This window comes from Brassica rapa, chromosome A02 (assembly GCF_000309985.2).
Source record: "Brassica rapa cultivar Chiifu-401-42 chromosome A02, CAAS_Brap_v3.01, whole genome shotgun sequence".
NCBI classification, from domain to species: domain Eukaryota; kingdom Viridiplantae; phylum Streptophyta; class Magnoliopsida; order Brassicales; family Brassicaceae; genus Brassica; species Brassica rapa.
Window position 1 is genome coordinate 25,808,476 of NC_024796.2, and position 26,515 is coordinate 25,834,990.

At 31.0% G+C, this 26,515-nt stretch overlaps 1 protein-coding gene and 3 long non-coding RNA genes across 7 annotated transcripts; 3 read left to right on the forward strand and 1 right to left on the reverse strand.

Moving 5' to 3' along the window:
• Window positions 1–1,938: 1,938 nt before the first annotated feature.
• LOC103848408 lies at window positions 1,939–5,585 on the forward strand. Its single transcript, XR_004455132.1, has 2 exons — window positions 1,939–2,911; window positions 3,268–5,585. It is a non-coding gene; the product is annotated as an uncharacterized LOC103848408 (long non-coding RNA).
• A 906-nt stretch (window positions 5,586–6,491) lies between these two features.
• LOC103848403 (cytochrome P450 71B37) lies at window positions 6,492–12,781 on the reverse strand. Its single transcript, XM_009125317.3, has 3 exons — window positions 8,043–12,781; window positions 7,394–7,974; window positions 6,492–7,278 (listed from the first exon to the last, which is right to left on the reverse strand). The coding sequence occupies exons 1-3, from the start codon at window positions 8,338–8,340 to the stop codon at window positions 6,664–6,666; spliced, it is 1,494 nt and encodes a 497-aa protein (XP_009123565.1). The 5' UTR covers window positions 8,341–12,781; the 3' UTR covers window positions 6,492–6,663.
• A 3,916-nt stretch (window positions 12,782–16,697) lies between these two features.
• Window positions 16,698–19,409, forward strand: LOC103848402. Of its 4 annotated transcripts, none has more exons than XR_629079.3 (7): window positions 16,700–17,404; window positions 17,508–17,619; window positions 17,715–17,764; window positions 17,930–17,977; window positions 18,043–18,299; window positions 18,553–18,767; window positions 18,905–19,409. It is a non-coding gene; the product is annotated as an uncharacterized LOC103848402 (long non-coding RNA). The 4 variants fall into 4 exon arrangements; XR_629080.3 differs by having other exon boundaries at window positions 17,535–17,619; XR_004455127.1 differs by having other exon boundaries at window positions 16,698–17,404; window positions 17,508–17,764.
• Window positions 19,410–25,135: 5,726 nt separating this feature from the next.
• Window positions 25,136–26,207, forward strand: LOC117132048. The gene is made up of 2 exons (XR_004455469.1): window positions 25,136–25,799; window positions 26,110–26,207. It is a non-coding gene; the product is annotated as an uncharacterized LOC117132048 (long non-coding RNA).
• Window positions 26,208–26,515: the final 308 nt, after the last annotated feature.

Here is a 26,515-nt window from a genome sequence, read left to right on the forward strand (position 1 = left end):
TGCTGCGTCTTTTTATGGAAAACAGTTGTTTCCAATTTTGATGAGGCTTCATATTCTGCAGGAAAACAAAGCATATCTCAATTAGATACTCTCTAATGTCAGGAAGTCGAAAAATCTACAAACCAGACGGATACACGTGCCCATTCCAAGATTAGGCTCTGAGGCATCAGCATCTGAAGTCAATATTCCACACTCCAAAGCAATAGCCCTGGTAGTTTGTATGTTGTCACCAGTAACCATACGAACCTGAACATCAACAAACATCATGCAGCGTTATTAGCAGGCTAAGAAAGATAATTTGTGCAATGGGCCTTTTTGGTAAAATCGAACAAAAGAAGCACTTTGACACCAGCATTCTGAATCCACATTTGAAAATAATTTGATAAGACACACTACCAAAATACTGCAGCCCATGATATGTGGGTTATTGTTCTGAAATTAAACAAATACGATGTATACATTTGACTAATGTTAAGATAAAAGTAAAAATGAACATAAATAAACAAAACTAATCCTCACCTTTATGCCTACTATAGATCGTAAAATATGGTCGTTCTCTGGGAGAACCCAGTCTGAGAGTTCTTAGCCTGTTGGGACCTTTTCAAGCTCATAGGTTCTGAAGGCCAGTGCCACACATCGTAAGGTTCTTCCAGCCATCTCTTCGATACCATTTTTGAAATATTGTGCCTGGAAATATCAAAGTAATTCATTGGCAAAGTGTCATGAAAACCTAAGGTTGAGTTGCAGAATCATACAGAACAATAAGATCTGGTGGCTATAGTCACCGACGAGCCGATCAGGATCGGGATCGTGGGATTGGATTACGTCGCGTTATGGATTTTCACGGAGGACGAGTTGCCGAAGTACAAGGTGACGGTGGAGGAGGGGATGAGGCTGGCGAAGGAGTACAGTCCCATTCCGAGAATACATAACACTATATTCCTCATAAATAAAAATTTATAAGGTTATAAATCTGAGATTTGAAAACTTCATGAAAAAAACTTCGTCTCCTTCCCAGAAACCGATCGATTTTGAGAAACCAAGCAAAAATTACAGAAAAGAGACGAAAATCACTATCTATTATCCTCTGACCTTTGTTACGTTCGTTAAGATAGATTGTTCTATTCGTTGAGCTTGTAGTCTTCGCCAAATCTCGTCGAACGTCAACATCTCCTGAATAATCAAATCTCACTGGGGAAATCGCCGAAGTCGTCGAATCTCTCGCCGAAGTTGTCGAATCTCTCGCCGGAATCGTCGAATCTCTCGCCGGAATCGTCGAATCTCTCACCGGATTCGTCTAATCTCTCGTCGGAATCGTCGAATCTCTCGCCGGAATCGTCGAGTCTCTCGCCGGAATCGTCGATCAATTTGGGGATTTTCTATTTGAAATTTTTTGTTGGAAAAGGCATATGTTTATGTTTGATTAAATAAGGGTATAATGGTACTTTAGCCATTAAAATTTTAAAGGTAAAGTTGAAAAGTGTAAAGTTGAAAAGTGGTATTAGGAAAGTGGTATTAGTGGCAATTCCCCCTTATCATTTAAATTTTGGGCCGACCAGAAATTTTATTGGACTATCAATAATTAGATTTAAACAATAGATGATCCATTGGATTTATAGATAGTATAAATTAAATAGATATAATTTAATGTTGTAATACTATACCTCCATATGTTAATTATTTAAATATTTGTTGATGTTAACTTTTAAAATTATAAAGATTTTTTTTAAATAAAAAAAATCATATTATCTAACAATGGTTAATCTTTACTACTTTAAACCAATGAAAACAAATTTTAAAAATTAAACAAAAACTAAATGTTTAATTATTTACTTGAAAATATAAATCTATGAAGCGAAAAGTTTAATTTTTTAAAAACTTTCTAAATTTGTGAAATGTTACAATATCTTTTAATATGACAATAAAACAATATTTTACTAATCTTTATATATATAGTTATGATTTTAATAATGAAATAATAATCCAAAAATAAATATATTGAAGAAGATACAAATACATGTGAAAATTTGAAACAATCTATTCAATAAAAAAAATATAACGTAAACTTATTATGTTTTAAAAATTGATAGACATATATATATTATAATATATACCAATTTAGAATTGAAAACACAATGTTTATATATAATTAAATGAAAACAAAAACCCGCGCAACAAAAACCCGAGCGGTTGCGCGGATCGAAATCTAGTGTTAAGTTTAAGTATTCAGACATATGTTATTCAAATTTATATGTAATATAGTATTTTATTTACAGATTTTGAGAAATTTAAACTATATACTGAATTTTAAAAAAATTAAAATTATTTAAATGGGTTATCCGAACCCGAACCGAATCCCAACCGAAATTTAAAAATATCCGAATGACGCTGAAATCTTTAATCCCAAAAACCCAAAACATAAATAAACCTGAACCGAACCCGAATGGATACCCGAACGTCCCCCTATTTGTCACTGTCTTATGTCCTTTTTAAAGTTCTGCTTTTACGGTTTTATTTATAAGACATTTATGGGTTTTGTTTGGGCTTTTACATGTTGACGGTGACGAATCGACATAATGTCAACACAAGATCCCCAAACTCTAGAATTAGACACGATGATACCACAAAAGCAAAAGCGCCCGGTTCTGGTCACTGCGGCTCCTTTTGTGAAAGAAAACATGCGGCAGAGGTAAGAGATCTAAAATTAAATTTGGTACTTCAATTGAATGTTAAGATATTTTACGATAAAACCTTGAACTATAGAAGTGTTAATGCAATTAATTACATTCAAACAGTTGTATTCCACCTTTGGAAGCAAATATATATACAACTTGATTCATAATCAGACATCGATTCCAGCTGCAACTGTGTTTTATGGTATTGACAAAGAGTTGAGGAACATTATCTCAAGGTAAGAAAGTATTTCGGTTCTCTTATAGCTTTGTGGCTGAGAAGTTGTTTCTTGTAGGTTTAAAAATCAATGATCCATCTTGTTATTTATTTCTTTTTTATCAAGTTGGCTGAGACTTAAGATCTTAATTTATAAATCTTTCTATTCATTGATATGATGACAAATAAAAACTCAAAGCCCGAGATCCGAAAACCGCTCCAAAGATCCAAATTAGTATCTGAGTAAATATTCAAAACCTAAATGAATACTTCAAATAATTAATTCTAAAAAAAAATTAAGTATAGTTACAAAATATGTCTAACAACATAACATGAATATACCATGAATAGTTTATAACAGCAGAGGTGTATTTTCAGAGCTTGTTTTGCTGTTTTAGAAGAAGAAACTACAACCGTTGACAATCTTCCAAGCTTCAGAAACATCACAGGACCATACTTCTTGGAGAGTCTCCATAGGGATTGGTGTGGTAATTCTCCAAACTGGTGCAAGTTACCGATGATTGGAAAACCAGGAGGAGATGGTGGTCATTGTTGCTTCTTCTTGCTTTTGAAGGCGGTGAAAAGAAGAAATGTGAGAAAGAAAAGTGGTAGAAACCAAATCGTTGCCATTTTTTTTTTACTAGCATACGTCTTAAGTTTTCTTGAATGATGACGAAGGAAGCTTGTACTTTTATATATACAAATATACTGTTGTGAGTTTGCTCTGTTTTCTCATATCATCTTTTGGGTTTACTTTAAATTCTAACGATTAAAAAAACTTTTAAAAACTTGAGTAGAGAAAAAGAATTCAACCTAGAACACCACGGCTGTTCTATACAGCATCGCAGACAAGCCATGTGTTTTAGAAACATTTTATATCATGTTATATTATATTGTATCATTTATATTTAAACAAAACATTTTTATATCATGTTTAAACAGATCAAAGCAAGAAAGACCAGAGAACACACTACACGCTAAAAGTGCAAATCAGACCAAAAGTACGTAGTAATCAGACTGCACGGAGATTACGGTATACTGCGGTTGGTTTCTTTGATCAGTAAATGACTTGAATGATGATAACGAGACAAAAAAAAATACACGCAGAGACAGTCAAAGGATAAAGTTGAAAACGATTTAGAAGTGGTAAGGTGGCTTCAATTGATCAAAGTGATTCTGGCGAATCGAGAGAAAAAAAATTGTGGGGGCATAAATAAATAAAAGGAAAGAAACAGTTCAGGAGGAGATTCGAAGAGTGATCTAGAGGGGGCAAACAGATGACTGGAACCAACTATGATATGGAAAACTTGTAGTTTCTAATGGAAATATATTTATTTTTAGATTTTTTGTGGGGGCAGCTGCCTCCTCCCCACATAACGTAGGTTCGCCACTGATTCTAGAGAGAAGGGGACAAAGTGGTTTTATTCAAAATCATGGTGTTGTCTTAGTTGTCAAAAAATTTCATGCACAAGAACACATTTCAAATGGCAGAGTAGGTTTTGTTCAGGACCATGGTGTTGACACACAAGTATCTTAGTTGCCAAACAACTTCATGCACAAAAACACATTACCAATTTACCAATGGCTGAGTAGGGTTGTCCCTAGATGAATTAGCTCCCTAATCAAATCTTAGGAAATTACATGTCCTCTCTTAAATGATAATTTTCATTAGTTGTATGTTATAACTTCTAAAGCCCATTAATGCAGAAATATTTTTGACACTCAAAATCAAACAAAATCATTTTCCATAGCCTTTATAAATCTATATGAAGATCTTCGAAAAGTTTATATATTTTACCAAATAAATGTTTTCTAAAATAACCGAAATTCATGAAAATTTTAGGTAAGACTTGGATTAAAAAGTTAACGTGATATATATATCTAAAACGATATTCTGACTATAGAGCTCTGACCACATATGTTTTGATTTACCAAATTTATATTTTCTGGATTAAATTGAATGTTGTAGATTAATTTTTTTGTAACAGAAAGAATAATTATTTTTAATTAACATTAATCGTCTTGGACTCAGGAAGGAGTTTAGATTCTAATGCCACGAGTTTAATTTCTTCTAGAAACAGAATGATGTGTTCTGGTCAATGTTTTTAAACCCGACCCGGACACAGAACCGGACGACTTACCGGGTTACTGGGTCACTGGTTCGACCACGGGTGAACCGCGGGTTGATAGATGAATTAATTTTTTTATATAATAATATATCAGCTATATAAATAAAAATATAGAAACTAAAGTTTAATATTTTCTAAATATTTTTAAAACATAAAATAATAGTTTGGATATGTATATATTTTATGTTTAAAAACATTTAGAAAATAATTAACCTTAGTTTTTATATTTTTATTTTCATTTGACATACAAAATATCAAAAAAATAGTTTAAACTATTTAAAATTTTCCCTAACAACGTAAGAGTTATGACATCTAAAATAAATCCAAACATAACATTTATAAATATTTAAATATTTAAATGCCTAATGTGAATAATAAATTAAACTACAAATAGAAAATAAACCAAAAGTAAAAGATCATTGTAATAAATTATCAATAACGGAAATAAACTAACACCAAATCACATCAATTAATTTTGGTTCTGTCTACCATCGTTCACTTTATTTTCTTTAGGTGACATAGTGAAATCTTCATCAAAATCTAAAAAACAAAAATATAAAACTGAAACTTAGAATATAAAACATAATCTAAAAACATAATTAAAAACTAAAAAAAAGAAGTAAAAAGTTATTTGTCAGTACCTAACTTCTTAATTGGAAACTTAGAATATAAAACATAATCTAAAAACATAATTAAAAACTAAAAAAGAAGAAGTAAAAAGTTATTTATTGGTTCGACCGATGGTTCAACCGGTACCGGGTTCCAGGTTTTACCGGGTTTTTGCGGATTTTTGCGGGTTTTTAAATATTGGGTTTTTCACAAAATCCAAACCGGATTTTTTCTGGGTCACCGGATTTACCGGTTCAACCGCGGGTCCGGATCGGGTTTCAAAACACTGGTTCTGGTAGATAAGACTTTGCTTGGTCCAAAATTAACTTGGTGGGGTGCCTCCTTCAGCTCATTCTTGAAGTAGTCGGTCTTGTCCGTGATATTGGATGGTTGTCAATAGTGACGTCGGATGATTGTGTAGTCTCAGTCCCTCGAATCTGGTACCCGGGCATCACATGGAGAGAGAGGCCCGGATGAGAGAGTGCAATAATTCGAGAAGTGCAATAATTGTGTGTGTGTACATCATTAAGAATTAAAGATCCAGATATTAAAAGTGTTTTTTGTCTTGAATTAATTTAATACAGTCATTCAAAAAAAAAATCCAGATATTAAAAGCGAAAATATTTTGGTGGTGGGTTTAAAATCAACTTTTTATAAATAATTGACAATATTTTAGAAAAAGAAAACTAGTGTTCTGTTCAATCATACCATTATCATATATAGGATTTGGTGGAATAATTAGGTTCAGTGTACTGAGTGGAACCAAGATAAACGTGTTTACCCTTTCAAACGTTTGTCTTGGCAACGAATTAATTTAATATTATTTGAACAATTTCCAGTAAGATAAAAGTTTGGACTTGAAGATGTCAAATCACGTTACATTTTCTGTCTCTACATCCATTTTTTTTTTAATTTCCCTTTCATACAACATTGTTAGATTAGCAAGACAAGATACAATGGGACACAAGATGTAGTTTCATAGTACAATGGATGCAACAATTTATTGTAAAGTCATGAAAGACTTAGTTTAAAGTGATCAATTATATACATACTTCACAGGAACAAGTAAAAGTTCATTTTTCTTGCTCACATTTAGTCCAGGAGACTCTTCCATGTCGATATCTTCAACCTCCATGTCTTCTGGTAATTTCCAGTCAAAATGAAACAACATATTAGCAAGACCAAACTCCACCATTGATGTCCCCATGTATATTGCTGGACATAGTCTCCTGCCAGCCCCAAATGGCAATAACTCAAAACTCTGCCCTTTTGGGTCAATGTTGTTATCAATAAATCTTTCAGGGAGAAACATATCTGGATCTTTCCAGGTATCAGGATCACGCCCTATAGCCCAAACATTCACATAAAGCCGTGTCTTGGGTTGAATCTGGTAGCCATTGATCTCAAATTCAGACATTACTTCTCTTGGAACTATAAGAGGTGCTGGAGGGTGTAGCCTCCATGTTTCTTTGACTACCATTTTTAGGTAGTGGAGCTGCTCTATGTCATCCAAGGTGATCATTGACTTGTTCCCAATTTGATTTCTGATTTCTGATTGCAGTTTCTTCATTGCTCTTGGGCTTCTCATAAGTTCTGTCATTGCCCACGTCATTGTTATTGCAGAAGTGCCTATGCCCCCAATAAGAACATTCTGTAATCAGATATAAAAAATAAATGTTGGAATCCTCAGGTAAAATTCTTAGAGTTGCAAATATTTATTTATTTTTTTTATTTTGATCAACTCAAATATTTATATCTATAGTTACCATTAAGATTGCTTTGACATGGTTTCTTGTGAGCTTCCCATATCCAAGAACAGATTCTTCTTTCTGAAACCTCAAGAGCAGATCCACAAAATCTTCACTTCCCTTTTCTTTTTCCTCTCTATGTAGGTCAAACATCTGTTCATAGAAAGCATCAAGATCTCTCACACTCCTCTCTCTCCTCCCTTGTAAGCCGGTGAGCCGGTCGACGATCCAGCCGCCGTTTGGGAAAAAATCCGAGGCAGAGAAGCTCCCAAGAAACAAAAATGCCTCGTTGATGAACTTGTCGAATCTATCGCTGTTGAGTACAGTTTCATGGAAACTCACACCAAATGCTGCCCTGCAAATCACGCCAACGGTTAAAGAAAGAAACTTCTCGCTCAAGTTAACTGGTGTTTTCTCTTGAGCTGATTTGGTGACTATGTCTATCAGCTTCTTGACTTCCTCGTCCCTGATGGGTTGCATCGTGTGAACTCGTTTAGGACTAAAGACTTCTTGCACACACAGTTTCTTAACTTCTTTCCAGTAATCATCATAGGGAGCAAAAGCAATGTCCAGATAATTGTAAGAGAGCTCTCTTGGCCCTGAGAAATGATCCTATATGTGAATAAAGAAAATTTTTGTAGTATGTGTTGAGTGAGTGTCATGGTACCTGCTAAGCTTGGACGGCTACAACAATGGAGGTCATGAATTTTCAGAGCTTGTTTAGCTGTTTCAGAGGAAGATAGTACTACAGTTGGGATGCTTCCAAGCTTCAGAAACATAACAGGACCATACTCTTTGGAGAGTTTCCACAGGGATTGATGCGGTAACTCCCCGAGCTGGTGTAAGTTTCCGATGATCGGTAAACCAGGAGGAGATGGTGGTCGTCGTTGCTGCTTCTTGCGTTTAAAGGCGGCGAGAAGAAGGATAGTGACGAAGAGAAGTGATAGAAACCAAATAGTAGCCATTTAGTTTTCCTAAAAATGATGATGATAATGATGAAGGAGACTTGTGATTTATATATACACATTTTTAGCATTGTGGTCATTTCTCTGCTTTCAACTTTGTTTTCCTTCACTTTCAACCCTTTAAAAGAAACTAATATAGTTGAAACTTGAGAATACATTATAAATTCTAATTTTTACCAAAAAAACTAATACTCTCTTCAATTCCAAGTTATACTAATTTGAAATATAAGACAAGACGTTAATATAATATTTTGAAGTCTTAAGTTATTAACTAATATAATTAAAGTTTATATAAAAATAAATAAAAATATTAGATTAATTATTTTCAGTATAAAAATTATCTCTGTTTCTATCACTTCAAAATATTCTGTTTTATCAAAACATGTATATTCTAAAATACGTAAGTGTCCCAATACAACAAAAACACCAAATAATCTAATACAAAATAGATCAAAAATTAATTCTATGAAGTCTAATTTATATGTAGAATTGTATGAATACAACTTAAATAAATTATCAATTAAAAATATGAATCTAAAAGAAAATTATTTTTGACAAAAAAAAAATTTAAATTATTAACTGCATAGATTAAATATAATAGTTTCAATATCATTAATTTGTAAAACAAATTTTGTATACACAAAAGAGAAAAACAAGGCGCCTTCTGAATTGCAAACCTTCATTAGTATTAGTATATGTTTATTGGTTATAACTAATTAACTTACATAAATATGAATCCAAATATACGACGCCGACGATGAAAAGAATAGAAATTGATGAGCAGAGGACAAGGCCAAAAAACACATGAATCACGTGCGACAAAGTTAGCTGAGCTAAACTACCTTTTCATAGTAGGATTTAGTCGAATGGCTTGATCAGAGGTCAATAAGTGAAGAGTTTGGAATTCTATTACTTTTTTTGTCATCTAGTAGATTATATTAAAACATAAAATGAAGTATAATAATTAGCAAAAACATCAGTCTTTCCAAAGCCAAGAGCCATCAAAATTCCTTCGGAGCCATGAGTGAGAAAAGAGCATACTCCTTCCAAAATACAACAAGAGATAAACAAACTAATTGGACAAAACACTAGAGCCTAAAATACACAGAAATTAAGTAAGCGAATACTCAAATTTCCGACGAGTCTTAGATTCGTGAACCCGAAACTATGATTGCAACTTGAAAGAAAGACCTAAAAAATCTCCAACTTAAAAGATATGGAACCATACCATTAGCTCCAAGGCAGGCCTGAAGATCATCTATCCACTGAAACATAAAGCAAGTTGGTGAAGACCTTGAAATGGCTCAGCGGCACGCAGAACCTACACCCGTTCCAACCGAAGCAGAACACTATTAGCACCATAATCTAAAACTTAAAACTAAAATAGATGCAATAAAATCAATCAGTTTTAAACCTAATTAGAACAAAAACTAATTGTGGTTTATTTTAGACGAATATGTAAAACTCAATGTACCCAAACAATGGGTAAGTGAATCGATCAAGGTTCTTATATTCAAAATCAGAGGCCTAACTAATCATAGATTTATTATTATTAGAATAGTCTTCTATTTATTTGTATGCATGTAATTACAAACGATTAAAAACTAACACAAAGTGGAAAAAATATTAATAAATTATTACGATTTTTTTTTATAACGCTGATTTATTAGGACATTACATTTATGAGAAACATTACATAGATGATTCGACAACCGACAATACTACAGGTTTTATGAAGATCTACGCGTAACTGCATCATCTGAGCCATCCTATGAAGATTTCTTCTGTCGTCTTCATTAATAAATCGCTCTCTCCGAGACTTGAAAACTAGATTTCCTGTAATCTGCAAGAAATTGCATAGTCCTGGATGTAGAAGTCTTTAAACCTTAACCAGTAGACTACGGTGCTTCCACAATTATTACGATTTAGTTTGGTCAAAAATATTTCTATACATGCATAAATTTTCAAAAGATTACCGATTATGTTCACTTGTGCAACTCCAAACCGACAACACCTTTCTAATTATTTCCCAAAATGACATATATCAAATTATACGTAATTTTACAAAAATAAATATATATTATGAATTCAAAACAATTAACTAAATTAAATGCAAAAAAAAAGTTAATCTAGTTTTAAAATATTTAGATACATGAAACTTTGATGGTTTAATTGAGATGAACAAAGCCAGTTTCATATAACCCAAAAGGTATTTGTTATGTTTGTATATAAAGCAAAAATCATATGTTTGTTATAAAAATTCATATTTTCCATACATATAAATTGTAAAATAATTTAAAACCTATAAAAATAAAATAAAAATATGAGTTAATTAATTATTATAAATTATATATTTGAAGATACATATATTATGCATCCAGGACCGGCTTAGGTACTAGGGCAAGGGGGGCGTGGGCCCAGGGGGCGTGGGCCCAGGGCCCAATTTGGTTTTTGCATAATTAGTGTTAAAATGGGGCTCGATTTTAAAGAAAAAAAATTAAAAAAAGAGGTTCAAAAATTTTAAATTATCCATAAAGTATATGTAATTTTTTTTTTGAAATTTCTTTTTGTCCAAGGGCCCATAAATTACTTGAGCCGGCCCTGTATGCATCAACACGGAAAAAATCATTTAGTACACTATATAGAACTAACAAAACTCTCGAAGACATGGTGATATAACCAGTCTTAAAAAAATCATGATCAGAGTCATTAACAAACAGACTTGTACAAAGCTGCTCATAATGAAATATAAGCGATATATTGATAGTTTCGGACATGAGTGCAAACCATAACTTAGAGAGTCTTTTTAACACTTTTTCATTAAAAAGATTGGGGAATTACAAGAACAGAGGACCATACAATAATAGAACAGAGAAAAGGATCAGCTCTAATCTAGACATATCACATAGATCTTAAGGCTACAAAAAGAGATGCTTTAACCAAGATAGATATCCTGCAGCAATGTAAGATTGAAACCGGTCCTCTTGAATTACACTATCAGCAATAAGAAAAGCAACTTTGATATCACAGCATTTCAGAAATTGAACCCGCCAATCCAAAAAATCATTAAGCTGAAGACAGATCCTATCTGGATAGAATTTGAGAGAGGGCCAAGCAGAAGGTTTAGTAACTGCAGTAATTAGATCATGGTCTTCACTTGCAAAAGTAATCGAATAAAAATGGAGACTTTTGTGGCTTTCAATTGCCCATAACCAACTTTCAAAAGAAGCATCCATACGGCTGATAATCCCCGAGAAAGATCTTCTACTATGCAATAGAACCTTCCCCTCATTGTTCATGAGGACCCAAGAGGCACCACTTTCATTTTGTACTTGTTCCAAGCATAACCAGTGTCGTATTTGAGCAAATCTAAAAGGGTAGGTTTCCAACTAAATATGATTCTCTTCTTTCTTTCAAGATCAATAGATTTTTCTTCTTTTCTATTGACTTAATAATAAACCAGTGATTAACCTCCTCTTTAACTTTGCTAAGAAGGTTTGGTGCTCTTGTTACACTCCCTTCGAAGAAATAGGAGTTTCTGTTCTTCCAAATACTCCAGATGATCTAAGGGCCAGCTCTTCTTATGTTCAAAGGGATAGAGAGGGTTTCTCTTGCTTTCAGAACATAGAAGATGTTGTAGTAAACCGAGGAAGACGAGAAACCTAAAAGATGCATAGGAAAGTTATTGGTAGCCCAATATTGCCTAGCCAAAGTGCAAGTGAATAGCAGATGATTTATAGACTCTCTTTCCAAACCGCAGATCTGACATCTTGTATCAATCACAGAAAGAGCTCCACTAACTGCTTCCCAAACAAATATTTTGATCTTATTTGTTTATTATTTCGAAAGCTTTAAATAGATATATTTTTGAGTTTTTTTATATTTAATTCAAAAAATAAATGTTTTAATAATTTGTTATGAGATTTTAAAATCTAGTCCTGTTCGTTTGTACATCTAGATGTCTTATCCAGATGCTTCATCTGAATGCAGCTCTGTTCGTTTTTTTAACTTGTATCTGCATCTAGGTGGACTTGTTAATAAAATGACTAAAATATATTTTTTTATGTTTCGACGAAAAAAAGGCATTTTTACGGTTTTGGCGAAAATACGTTTTTATGGGTGTGGCGGAAAATACGTTTCTTGGTTTGTCGTAAAAGTACGTTTTGCGGTTTTGGCGGAAAATGTGTTTTTGACGAAAAAATGCGTTTTGCGGGTTTGACGGGAAAAGTTTTTTTTCGCGATTTTGGCAGGAAAATGCAATTTGCGGTTTTGGCGGGAAATGTGCATTTTTGCGTTTTTACGGTAAAAGTGTATTATTGCATTTTTGGCGGAAAATATTTTTTTGCGGTTTCGGTGGGCAAATGCGTTTTCCGGTTTTGGCGGAAAAAATATGTTTCTCGGTTTTGGCGGGAAAATACGTTTTTCCGATTCTGGTGGGAAAATGCGTTTTTTTCCGGTTTTGGCGGAAAAATACGTTTTTCTGATTTTGGTGGAAAATATGTTTTCCGGTTTTGACGGGAAAATACGTTTTTTGGTTTTGGCGGAAAAATGTTTTTTCCGGTTTTGTCGGGAAAATAAGTTATTCAATTTTTGGCGGAAAAATACATTTTTTCCGGTTTTGGTGGAAATGCGTTTTTCCGGTTTTGGCGGAATATTCGTTTTTCTGTTTTGGCGGGAAAATGCTTTTTCCAGTTTTGGCAGGAAAATACGTTTTTTCGGTTTTGGCGGGAATATACGTTTTTCAGTTTTGGCGGGAAAATGCGTTTTTCCAGTTTCGGTGGAAAAATTGTGTGTTTTCCGATTTCGGCGGAAAAATGTATTTTTCCAGTTTTGGCGAGAAAATGCAAAAAGTTAGAATTTACGGTTTGAAAATAATATTTTGACTTTAAAAGGTTATTTTTGTCATTTATCATTGTGGACTGAATTAGATGCATTTCTTTCAGATGCACCATCAAAATTCATCTACATTTAGGTGAAAATTTAAGATGGATTTTTAAAAATTCTGAATATAGCATTATAATATACAAAATGAACATTGATTTGCGTCTTCGCCCACATGGCAAACGAACAACACATCTTTACGAAAGTGAAAGTAAAGAGAACAGAGGCCGAGGCCCAAAGGTTTTAAGCATCAGCCCAAAAGTTCAATACTAAAATAAACCCGCATTAAGGGCCAATGTGCCAGTACAAATCATATCATGTATATAATGAGAGAGTTTTCTATTTTCAACATCAGCGGCTTCTAAAATAATATGGGCCCACCAAGAATGATAAACGAAGACTTCATCGATCATCCCTGGATTTATATTTGCGAAATAATTTTACCACATATCTTTTTTACAATCAATTTCACAAAACAAATATGACAGGCTATTAAAATTGATGACATAGCTTCTAGAAAAATATAACATGGATACTTTCATTTAATGTTAATTTATATTTATGGCAAACTTATTAGAATATGATAATAATTCATATATTACATTCAATATTGATATTTCTTTTTGGTAAACTTTTTTAAAATATCGTAATAGCTCATACATCATCTATAAAATAAATATATTCATATATAACATTTCAAATTTCGAAATATTATTATTTTTGTATAATTATACAATTTGTATTACTAAAGCTTTGAAAATTTTCTACAGTTTTTTAAAAATTTAAATATCTAATCGTAAGATCATTAGTTTCTTATATATCTACAAATTTTATATATATTGTTTAGACTAAATTTTTGATAATTATACAATTTTATATTATTTTTATTAATTTTATGCAAATTGATTTAATATATATCAAATCTATATTAAATATTAGTAAGAAAATAGTAAAATTTATAAAATTTAATAAAATTTATTTTTAAATATAAGTTAGATTTAAAAAAATTCTTAAAACACCTAGATCTCTTCAATTCAGAAGTTCAACCATCTATCTCCCCTCTTAAATTCGTTTAGCCGTCATCTATTGCATCTCCTCGATACGAACCCATCAATGCTTACTATTAAGTTTGACTCTTCCAGTTTAACTAATTCACTTCAGATTCTCTCTTTGGATGTTTTAAGATCCGTCTCCCAACTATTATAAAGATATGGAAAACCTCATCCGCAACCCTAACCACAAATCGTCAAAGCAACATGCAAAATACAAATATCAATTTCCCTTCTGCCATGCTACTATTTATTTTGTCGCCATTCCACGCTTGAGATTTTATGGGCTTTCTCTTCTTTCGAACTTGATGGATTGTCACAATAGCCGGTGCCCAGTGGCGGATACGTTTCCGACAGGATGCCACTATACATTTGCTCTGTTTTCCCTTGTCCACTGTGTCTTCAGGCCATCATCAATTTTAACTTTTGTTTTGCCTATTTTGTATCTTTTTTGGGTCAAGACTATATATTCTGTATTTAAATATAAACTATCATAAGGTTTTACTTACAGTAAAAACATCGGTGGTTGGGTGTGAAGTTGGAAGGGGCACCCTAAAATGGAAGATGAAAATTGTGTTGGCATGATACTATAAACATGGTGGTCACTAATTCTCTGCAGGCTCTTTTTCATGTAATATATTATCACTTTGTTCATCTGTGTTGTTGGTGAGTTATAATTTCTGCTACTAGGTGCTTTAGAAAGTTTTTTGGGGCTATCATCATTCAAGGCTAGCTCCACACGGTACATGTAATATGTGGATATATGTGGTCTTGAGTGATTCTTACAGGTAGTAGGTTAAGTGTTTCTGGGTTTTGTTTACGGTACCTGACGATGTTGACGAAGTGGTCGCACAACTTTGAACTCACCAATGCTGACGTTGTGTCCCTCTTCTAACAGATGCCAATAGTGCATGCTTCGAGAGAGTGGGATGAAACCATGAATCATGGAACCTTTTGAGAATAATAAGATGTGATATTAGGAGTGTTAGGAGGGTGCCATTAATAGTAGAAGTTAAAGTTTGAGAAAGAGAAACTTTTACCCAGAGAAGAAGGACGATCCCAGGAATTCCATCAAACACAAACACAAACACAAACACATACGTAGAGATGATATCCACGAATTTGCAGTCATAACAAGTTGTTTCAAATCCATGTATTAAGTTTAAGATCACGCCTCCAAAATAAGGGAAAAATGTAAGGATTCCATGCTATATCTCACGTGCGACTTCACCAAGTGGTCTAGAAATCATTGACAGCTAGAGAAAGGATGAATGGAAGACCGAAGACTTATCTTTCAAAGAGGATTTCAGAAATCTACCATCACAAAAGGTAGAAATTACATTTACCCGGGGCAAAATTTTAATATTGGTGTATAATTTTGAATATCAACAGGGGCAGTATAAAAAATGGTACACAATTACATGAAATTTTCAAATACCATAGGGGGCAACTGCCCCACCCAAAATAGGCATTGTACTAATTCCTACTCTTATTACAATACATATGAAACGGGAAACACACACACACAAATTATATGTTGGTGAGAATGATGGGTACTGCTGTCTGTATGTGAGAAATCAAGCAAAATGGACACTGAACAGTTTATATTCTAACTGAAAAATATTAAATGCATGGGATGAGGAAGAAAAAGATGAAATGAACTGGAAAATGGAGGTTCGCATAAGAAGAGTACTGAAAGAATGATGTTTTTTTCACAATATTTGATTATGCAGGCAGTGTAACAATAATTAAACCATTGCAAACGTTTAGAAATTTGAAAAAAAATATTAAAAACAAACAGCACGCATGAAACAAACCAATGTAGAAAAACGACTCGGGCAACCGTCGAACATTGCAAAACATCAAATAGGTGGAAAATGATACAAGAAGAAATTTAGTAAAACCATTTGATATGACTACTCCACCTGTACAGTCAAAACAAAACTTAACATAAGCATGAGTTCGAAACATGGAATATGGTGTGATTGTGTGAAGACAAAATGAGGTGATAACATTGGGAAATATGACAATGCTAAACAAAAAAAAACGTAGAAGACTAAAGACGAAAGTCCATGAGTGAAAATAATAAGATCAAATGTCTAGAGATACAAGGAAATGAACTGTGGTGGTCGGAGGTCAAAATAACTACACAAATAGAAATAGCACAACTAAAACAATATGCCCCAGAATATAGAAGCCACCTAGTTGGTTTAACTCAAGACAACTTTTTGTAGTCTCTTTGATAATACTCTTTTTGTTTCATAAAGAATATGATTTTGCCTTTTTTTCTAGTCACACAAAAAATATATAATTAGAATTTTAATGTAATTTTTATTTATTTTTAAGTTTAATGTTAATTATAAAATAATAATTTTATTTGTCTCAAATACTATTTGTTGAATATATATCTATCCTATACTAAAAGGAAGATATAGAGTGATTTAAGCCTATCCACGTAAGCAAATATATTCCCCCAATCAAATCATTTGATTAATACACGTAGGATACCGGAGGCGTTTGTTTTTGGTTTACTGGATTCGTCTTTATCGGTTTAATAATAAAAACCCACACCCGAGACGGATATAGCGACTGTGAACTGGGCTTCGATTACGATTGTGAACTGGGCTTTATTGGTTAATACAAGGTGGATCTCATATGCATTTTTAATAATTATAGATCTCATATGCATTTTTAATAATTATACGAATACCTATAGGTAAGTATTGATTTTGCATGTACCTAGAACATAGTCTGACGCATATATAATGGACGAATTTCACTTAAATTCTATATAACAAAATAATTATAAGGCACCAAATATTTAGAACATGGTTTACTGGGCTTGGTCTCTTATAGGATAGATATTAAAAAAAAAACAACACGAGACGGAAACCCCGATGCTTTGCGCCTCCATCTCTTCGTCTTCTCCCTTTGCTCTTCATCGTAACAGATCTCTCGATCCACATCTCTACAATCAGTACCCCACGACATCTCGATCCATCAATTCTTCTTGATGAGTTCCTTTCCGTTTGCTCTTCTCCTCCTCCTTTATATACTGTTATTCTCTTTCGAGTGGAAACCAAACCTCGAACTTTGGGAGCAAGCCGCTTTGGTTTTCAAATCCACCAATTCGGGTAAGACTACCTTATACTCATAGAGGAAAAAGCATTGGTTCATATTTTTTTCCCGTTCTTTGTTGTTTGTAAATTTATCTTTTGTTGTTTGTACAACATCTAGAACATGTGATCAAGCCAACCTTTCTAGGCGTCCATATGATTATTAACAGAAAATGTGAGAGCTGGAATATAAACTTAGTAGTCATGGAAAGCCGCCACCATCTGAAACTGGGGTAAAATTGTGTATTTTTTTATCTTTAATTTTTATTTTTAGATATTAAGATTTGATTACTGTTAAAAAAAGGGTTTGATTACTGTTATGGTGCAGGGAAAGTTATTACTTTTCGATCAAATATTCAAGAAGTGTGTTGATGGAGTGTATGTCTTTGCCACTTTTGCTGCTAATATTTATAAATTTAAACCATGAGTTGTTATAGTAATTGAGTTCCTATAACTCTTAACCAATATAAAGTGAATCAGCAACAAAACAAAACATACAATAACCATCTTTCATCTTTCTTTGTGTGCTTATTTTACTACCAGGTTCATGCGACCTTGATGGATCTGGTTCACAAGTCTGTGAATGAGACGGTACGTTCTGTTCTTCTGTTTGTATACTATATATACGATCTTAAGACTTATTTACTTTGGCTCAGTGTTATAGACGGCTTGAACATGTGTAAGGATTGAACCAATACCAAACTCTGAGTGCGGCGATGAAAAATACAGCCATAGAGTCAGTGAACAAGAAGTGGGAGGGAAGTAAGAACGCAACACTGCAGCTGGTGGACATGGAGTGCAGTTACATCACTGTTGATTTCTTCAGGAAGCTCTCCACAGCTCTGAGAATACCGAGTGTTTTGCTCCATTGTGGTCGGTGTGATTCAGTCCAGAGAATATTGCTGATGCTTAGGTATGAAATTGTGACTGCCTCTACTCTTGCAAATGGTGGTTTGGCAATGAAAAGTGTATGTATTAAAGGAAATTGTGTTATTTCTGGTCAAACCATGATTACCAATTCCAAAATTCAAAATGAGAATTCGGGGGACAGCTCCACTTTGCATGCAAATCTTTCATGTTGATTTTTTCCATATTCTTCCCCTCACGGTCACGGGTAATTTTCCATTAAAATATTCCATTCAATCCTTGCTTCTTTTGTTTGACAGCTAAGCTTCCACAAACCATGGACAGGAAGAGGAGAAGCGTTTTTTGAGGGAGCTATTGAGGCAGAGAGGAAGCGCAAGAGAAGAAGAAGAAGAAAAGGTACAAGAGAGAGAAAAGTGAGAAGCTGGAGAGAGAAAACCTGCTAGAGTAAGAGTGAGATAAGAAAAGGAATTTGCTGTTGGAAACGGAACTTGGGAATGGACCGGCTGCTACACAAGTAAGTTATAATTTCTTTCCGACTCACTACTTATAATTCACTCAATAAAGGAAACACAATTACTCAGTCTATGCAAAGAAAATCAGTACTCTTTAGTTCACTGCAACAATCTTCATACTAAGACATAATATTTGCAGAGATTTCTGAATCAATGGACGTGAATTGCCGTATTAATACATAGAAGAAACGATTTCAAGAGGTATGGCCGAAAATGTCTGCTTTCTCTGGTTAGAGTAAGACAACATGGGATATACTTGGCGTGAAGCTTTCATGGAGACAATTGAGACGGACGATGGTTGTTCTTTCTTATACTTGGATCTCTGAAGAAAGAAGAACCATCCTTTTTATTTAATCACAACTACTTATCAAATATGTGAAAGCGGTGGGAAAATGGGTTCGGTGGTTATGGCTGAGGGATACTTTGTTTTGTTATGGTTATGGAACTATGCGGGTTTCTATTTAACCACCGGACTGACGCTGTGTTTGTTGAGTTAAGGGCAAGAGAGTCTGTTTTTGTAGTATCTTCTGTTCGAGGTTTAGACTCTTGCAGGAATGGTGATCTCACCAAACTCGAGAGGTATCACAATCGGAGACCTTGGTTCTATCGTGATATTAATAATTTTGGGCTTGGTAGTTCTTCCATGATGTTGTCCTCGGTCTGTGTGAGGCCAAACTGGTTCCATCATCACTACCTTTTTGAATCATAAGACAACTTTCTACTTGAACTCTAAAAGGAAACACAAAAACTCTGATGAGTGATGACTAATTGACCTTAAGGTACTTTTGAGTAGAAGTTTCCCAAATTAATTTTTTTTCCTTAATCATGCTATTTGGTTAACATGTTTCCCATATTTTCATAAAAAACTCAAGTAAAAGAGAAAAGAATAACAAAACTTTAACTAAGATTCAGTTTACTTTTTATAAATTTGTTTACCAGCTGATATGTATTTTTTATATTTTGAAAAGAAAGATGTGAATTTGAATAATATCCAATTTGTAGTCACCAAAAACAACAGAAAAGAATAGTTATGTCTAATAATTTATTGTCTAAGTATACAAAATATTATATAAACTCTAAAATAATCTAAATTTAATTAAAATACATAGGAGTTTGATAAAAATATATATGAACAAATCCGGGCGTAGCCCGGAAAAATCTCTAGTAATTAATAAAAAAATATAAGGTGCATTAAAATTATTTTCTTAATACATGGGAAAATGTCAAAATAATACTTTTTTCCGTAACGAAGAGAATATATATTTGATTGTAAAGTTGTAGTTTAACAAGGGAGTAAATGAATATTGTTTAGGCAATCTATTCTCATCATTCAAATTGTCAAAATAGCGGTTAAATTATTCAAGTCGAATCAACTAGCACATTTTATATTTTCACAATTTATATGGAAACGTATATCATTATTTTTGAAAAAAACGTGTACACTATATTAGTGATTGATAAAGAAGCCAATTATCTATTTTAATGACTCTAAAGGTAAAATATACAACTTCAAGGACTAATTTTTCATCATATTTGAAACGAAACTTAAATCCAGTGGAACACACGTTAATCACAGAACTTAACCACAAGGATAAAGGAAATTTAATGACATAAATTTGTATTGGTGTTTTATTTTCGGCCTGCAAAGTTCATGATATGATATTTTCAATTGGGACGCATGAAGCCATTAAATTTTCTTTTGTTTCCAAACATAGCAATCACGCTCCCAACCAAATAATTATGAAATAATTCAAGAAAGTATAGAAGACAATCACTTTGAACGACTTCTCATCTAGTCATTATCTACAGTCTTTTTAAAAACAACTATCTAAAGTTGAAAATGTGCATTTCAAATGATAACTGTTTTGTTTTTGTACTCCAAATATTTTATTTATCACAATGAGTTTATTTTCCACAGGTTAATCATATTAATAAAGAGTCAAATTAGCTGAGTTGTCACTTGCTTTAATTGGCAACTAGACCTTGATCCACGCAACCGCGCGGGATTTACTATCATTTTTATATACATAAAAATCTTATTTTCACATTATTAAGTAAATATTTTAACACTAACTATATTTTCAGACATTTATGGCTTTTCATATTTATCAACAAAGTAATTGTTTGAAACAGTAACATGTATTTATAACTTACTATTATATATTTATTTTATTGAATATGTGTTTGAATATTAGACGACTTCGTATATTGAAAGATTAACTGATTTATTTGAATTAATTTGTATTTAACTCATATATTATTTAAATATCATATCAAAAACCTGAATTCAAAAAACTGAAGCGATTCCGATTCAAAAGGTAGTACCAAATCCGAATCGTAATTGGTTAAATATTCGAACATATTTAAAATTTTGGTATGTAGAGAACCGAAACCGAATCTGAACCGAACTGAAATATTTAGAGTATCCGAATGTATCATATATAGATTTATATATGCATAAATATATTAATTATTTTTAGAGTTAATATATAAAAATATCAAATTTATATAAGATATTTAAATTTTCAAAAATACTTGAATATATATAAAACAGTCAAAAGTAAATGTCTAAAATACCTAAACAATACCCAAAACACCAAAAATACTTAAAATATTTAAATATTCAAGTTAAACCAATTTATATGTTAAGTTTAGATATTTTGGCTACACTATTCAAATTTGTATGTAATATCTTATTTTATTTTTATATTTTGTGGAATTTAAAGTGTATGATGATTTTTTAGAAAATAGTTTAAGTATGCTATCTGAATCCAAACCGAATCCAGACTGAACCTTAACAAAAATTTATAAATATCCGAATGGTACTGAAAAATTTAATTGTAAAATTCAAATAGACCCGAACTAAACTCGATTGGATACTCGAACGCCTACCAACACCTACCACTAATAGAAAATATTGCCTAAATCACTTTACAGTTACGAAGAATATTCTGTATTTCATTCAAACGAATTTTCAGTTTATGGTTATTTGTGGACATAATTAATTCAAATATTTGATGATATATATTTATGGTGATTTTTTTTGAAATAGGGAGGATATAGATATATTGGCCGCTTATATAGGAGGATAAATTCATATTAATTGATCTCTGAACTATTTCCTATATAAGTTCTTTTTTTTAAACTTATAACGAAAGTTCTTAAAGAGTAACAAATAATAATCATTTAAAGATATGTTTTGTATTTGATATTAGGACCAAATTTGGAGTATGATTGCTTAAAAAAATATTACGTACCACAATGAACGTTTCCACCAAACACAAAATATGATTGTTTCAACCGCAAAGTTATTAAGTACCATAATGAATAATCTTAGTTAAATTAATTTGTGTGTCTGGAGGAAAGTTATATTAAATGCAAAGTATCCGCAAGAGTTATTTCGTTATATTAATGCTTAAATTATTTTAGGAAATTATTAAATACTTAGAAAAGACAAGTATTTCTTAAAAATAGGTTCATTTAATTATTCAGTGGCATTAGATTGTAAATATTTTGCAAGTTTACGGGTTAATTTTAAAGTGTACTTCTGTTTTAATAAGATAGACTATAGTGAAGCGACTTTTGTAAAAGAATAAAATAAATTTTGGTCCTTTCTATATCAGGTTATGTGGAGTCTATATTAATATAAGACTAATATTGGACTCATAATTTTCGTTCAATTATTTGACCATACGTATATATATTGAGAACGTCTACAAATCAATATGCGATGAGGACAAAATACATTAACCAATGAGCCGATCTGTTGAATATAAACTTTAATAAGAAAAAACAGTCGTTTTCTTAATCTCTTCATATACATTTTGGTTTTACTTTTAATTAGTTTAAAGTTTGATCTAATTTTTTTTTAAATTCAAACAATTACATTTTAATTTATGTTTTATTTTTAAAGAATAATATATTAATTAAAGGTAGAATATTAATTTGTTGTGTAAAGAAAAAAAAACTAAAACATCAATCTTTTGTATAGAGAAAGTGTATCAAAAAGAAAGTTGGGTTTTAATCCTTGAACGAAAAAATCACTTTGAATAGCCCGGGACCAGGGGAGCTATATTTTTCTGCTCGACGAGATAATAATGGCTTGACCTATTTAATTTATGTAAACTAATTAGGTTGGTTGTCAAAAAGTAACTAATTAGGTTTACAATGAAATTAAGAATTTAGAACCGAAATTTTAAGATATAATTCATCATTTCATAAATACACACATATATATATATATGTGTATATGCAAAGCTTATGATATACACTTAATTACACTCTACAATCACTTTTAAAAAACAAAAATTAAAGGTCGACCAAGATTCGGGGGTTACTCGACAATCACTTGAATTTTCATTAACAACCTTCCATATGATATATTAACTGTTTTCCCACATCATATAAACTGCACGAGTCAGCTTACGCATCACTCAGATAACATACAAATAACTAGATTAATGTAGAGAAAAACTCATAACAAGTTAACAGAGATATATATATATATATATATAGAGGGTTAGATCTTCTGGGTTAATAATAATATGTAAAAATAAATTGTATACACAATGTTTATTACGTGCAAGCTGCAAGTCTTAATCTAGTTAATGAATATATTTGATGAATTATTGTCGTTATAATGAATATTTTTGATACATTGCTACTCTCTCCGTTTTTTTTTAAACATCTCTGTAATCTTTAATATCTATTTCACTATAAATTTTGTTTTATATAAATTTTGTAGATTTGGTGTTGTGATTTAAAAATTAGGATAAAAAGAATATTTGTGGATAGATGAGTATTATTTAAGAATTTTTCGTCAACGTGTTGTATTTTTAAATAATTTTCTTAAAAACTGCTATTTTTGGAAACTTTTCATTTTATAGATAAATATTGTAGATTTAGGTTTGTGATTTAAAAATTAGGATAACTAGACTATTTGTGGACAGATCAATACTCTTTAAAATTTTTTATCAATATGTTGTATTTTCAAATAATTTTCCTAAAAACTGCAATTTTTGGAAAATTTTCATTTTTTAGAGAAATATTGTAGATTTGGGTTTGTGATTTAAAAATTAGGATAACAATAATATTTGTGGATAGATGAATATTATTTAAGAATTTTTCATCAATGTGTTGTATTTTTAAATAATTTTCTTAAAAACTGGTATTTTTGGAAAGTTTTCATTTTACAGATAAATATTGTAGATTTAGGTTTGTGATTAAGAAATTAGGATAACTAGATTATTTGTGGACAGATAAATACTCTTTAAGAATTTTTCATCAATGTGTTGTATTTTTAAATAATTTTCTTAAAAACTGCTATTTTTGGAAAGCTTTCATTTTTTTGAGGAATATTGTAGATTTGGGTTTGTGATTTAAAAATTAGGATAACAAGAATATTTGTGGATGGATGAATATTATTTAAGAATTTTTCATCAATGTGTTGTATTTTTAAATAATTTTCTTAAAAACTGGAATTTTTGGAAAGTTTTCATTTTATAGATAAATATTGTAGATTTAGGTTTGTGATTTAGAAATTAGGATAACTAGACTATTTGTGGACAGATCAATACTCTTTAAGAATTTTTCATCAATGTGTTGTATTTTTAAAAATTAGAGAAATATTGTAGATTTGGGTTTGTGATTTAAAAATTAGGATAACAAGAATATTTGTGGATAGATGAATATTATTTAAGAATTTTTCATCAATGTGTTGTATTTTTAAATAATTTTCATAAAAACTAGTATTTTTGGAAAGTTTTCATTTTATAGATAAATATTGTAGATTTAGGTTTGTGATTTAGAAATTAGGATAACTAGACTATTTGTGGACAGATCAATACTCTTTAAGAATTTTTCATCAATGGGTTGTATTTTTAAATAATTTTCTTAAAAACTGCTATTTTTGGAAAGTTTTCATTTTTTTGAGAAATATTGTAGATTTGGGTTTATGATTTAAAAATTAGGATAACAAGAATATTTGTGGATAGATGAATATTATTTAAGAATTTTTCATCAATGTGTTGTATGTTTAAATAATTTTCTTAAAAACAGGTATTCTTAGAAAGTTTTCATTTTATAGATAAATATTGTAGATTTAGGTTTGTGATTTAGAAATTAGGATAACTAGACTATTTGTGGACAGATCAATACTCTTTAAGAATTTTTCATCAATATGTTGTATTTTTAAATAATTTTCTTAAAAACTGCTATTTTTGGAAACTTTTCATTTTATAGATAAATATTGTAGATTTAGGTTTGTGATTTAAAAATTAGGATAACAAGAATATTTGTGGATAGATGAATATTATTTAATAATTTTTCATCAATGTGTTGTATTTTTAAATAATTTTCTTAAAAACTGCTATTTTTGGAAAGTTTTCATTTTATTGATAAATGTTGTAGATTTGGTGTTGTGATTTAAAAATTAGGATAACAAGAATATGTGTGGATAGATGAGTATTACTTAAGAATTTTTGATCAACGTGTTGTGTTTTAAAATAATTTTCTTAAACACTACTATTTTTGGAAAGTTTTCATTTTTTAGATAAATATTGTAGGTTTAGGTTTGTGATTTAAAAATTAGGATAACTAGACTATTTGTGGAAAGATCAATACTCTTTAAGAATTTTTCATCAATATGTTGTATTTTTAAATCATTTTCTTAAAAACTGCTATTTTTAGAAAGTTTTCATTTTTTAGAGAAATATTGTAGATTTGGGTTTGTGATTTAAAAATTAGGATAACTAGACTATTTGTGGACAGATCAATACTCTTTAAGAATTTTTCATCAATGTGTTGTATTTTTAAATAATTTTCTTAAAAACTGCTATTTTTGGAAAGTTTTCATTTTTTTGAGAAATATTGTAGATTTGGGTTTGTGATTTAAAAATTAGGATAACAAGAATATTTGTGGATAGATGAATATTATTTAAGAATTTTTCATCAATGTGTTGTATTTTTAAATAATTTTCTTAAAAACTGCTATTTTTGGAAAGTTTTCATTTTATAGATAAATATTGTAGATTTAGGTTTGTGATTTAAAAATTAGGATAACTAGACTATTTGTGGATAGATCAATAGTCTTTAAGAATTTTACATCAATGTGTTGTATTTTTAAGTAATTTTCTTAAAAATTTCTATTTTTGGAAAGTTTTCATTTTATTGATAAATGTTGTAGATTTGGTGTTGTGATTTAAAAATTAGGATAAAAAGAATATTTGTGGATAGATGAGTATTATTTAAGAATTTTTTGTCAACGTGTTGTATTTTTAAATAATTTTCTTAAAAACTGCTATTTTTGGAAAATTTTCATTTTATAGAGAAATATTGTAGATTTAGGTTTGTGATTTAAAAATTAGGATAACTAGACTATTTGTGGACAGATCAATACTCTTTAAAATTTTTTATCAATATGTTGTATTTTCAAATAATTTCCTAAAAAACTGCAATTTTTGGACAATTTTCATTTTTTAGAGAAATATTGTAGATTTGGGTTTGTGATTTAAAATTAGGATAACAAGAATATTTGTGGATAGATGAATATTATTTAAGAATTTTCATCAATGTGTTGTATTTTAAATAATTTTCTTAAAAACTGGTATTTTTGGAAAGTTTTCATTTTACAGATAAATATTGTAGATTTAGGTTTGTGATTTAGAAATTAGGATAACTAGATTATTGTGTGGATAGATAAATACTCTTTAAGAATTTTTCATCAATGTGTTGTATTTTTAAATAATTTTCT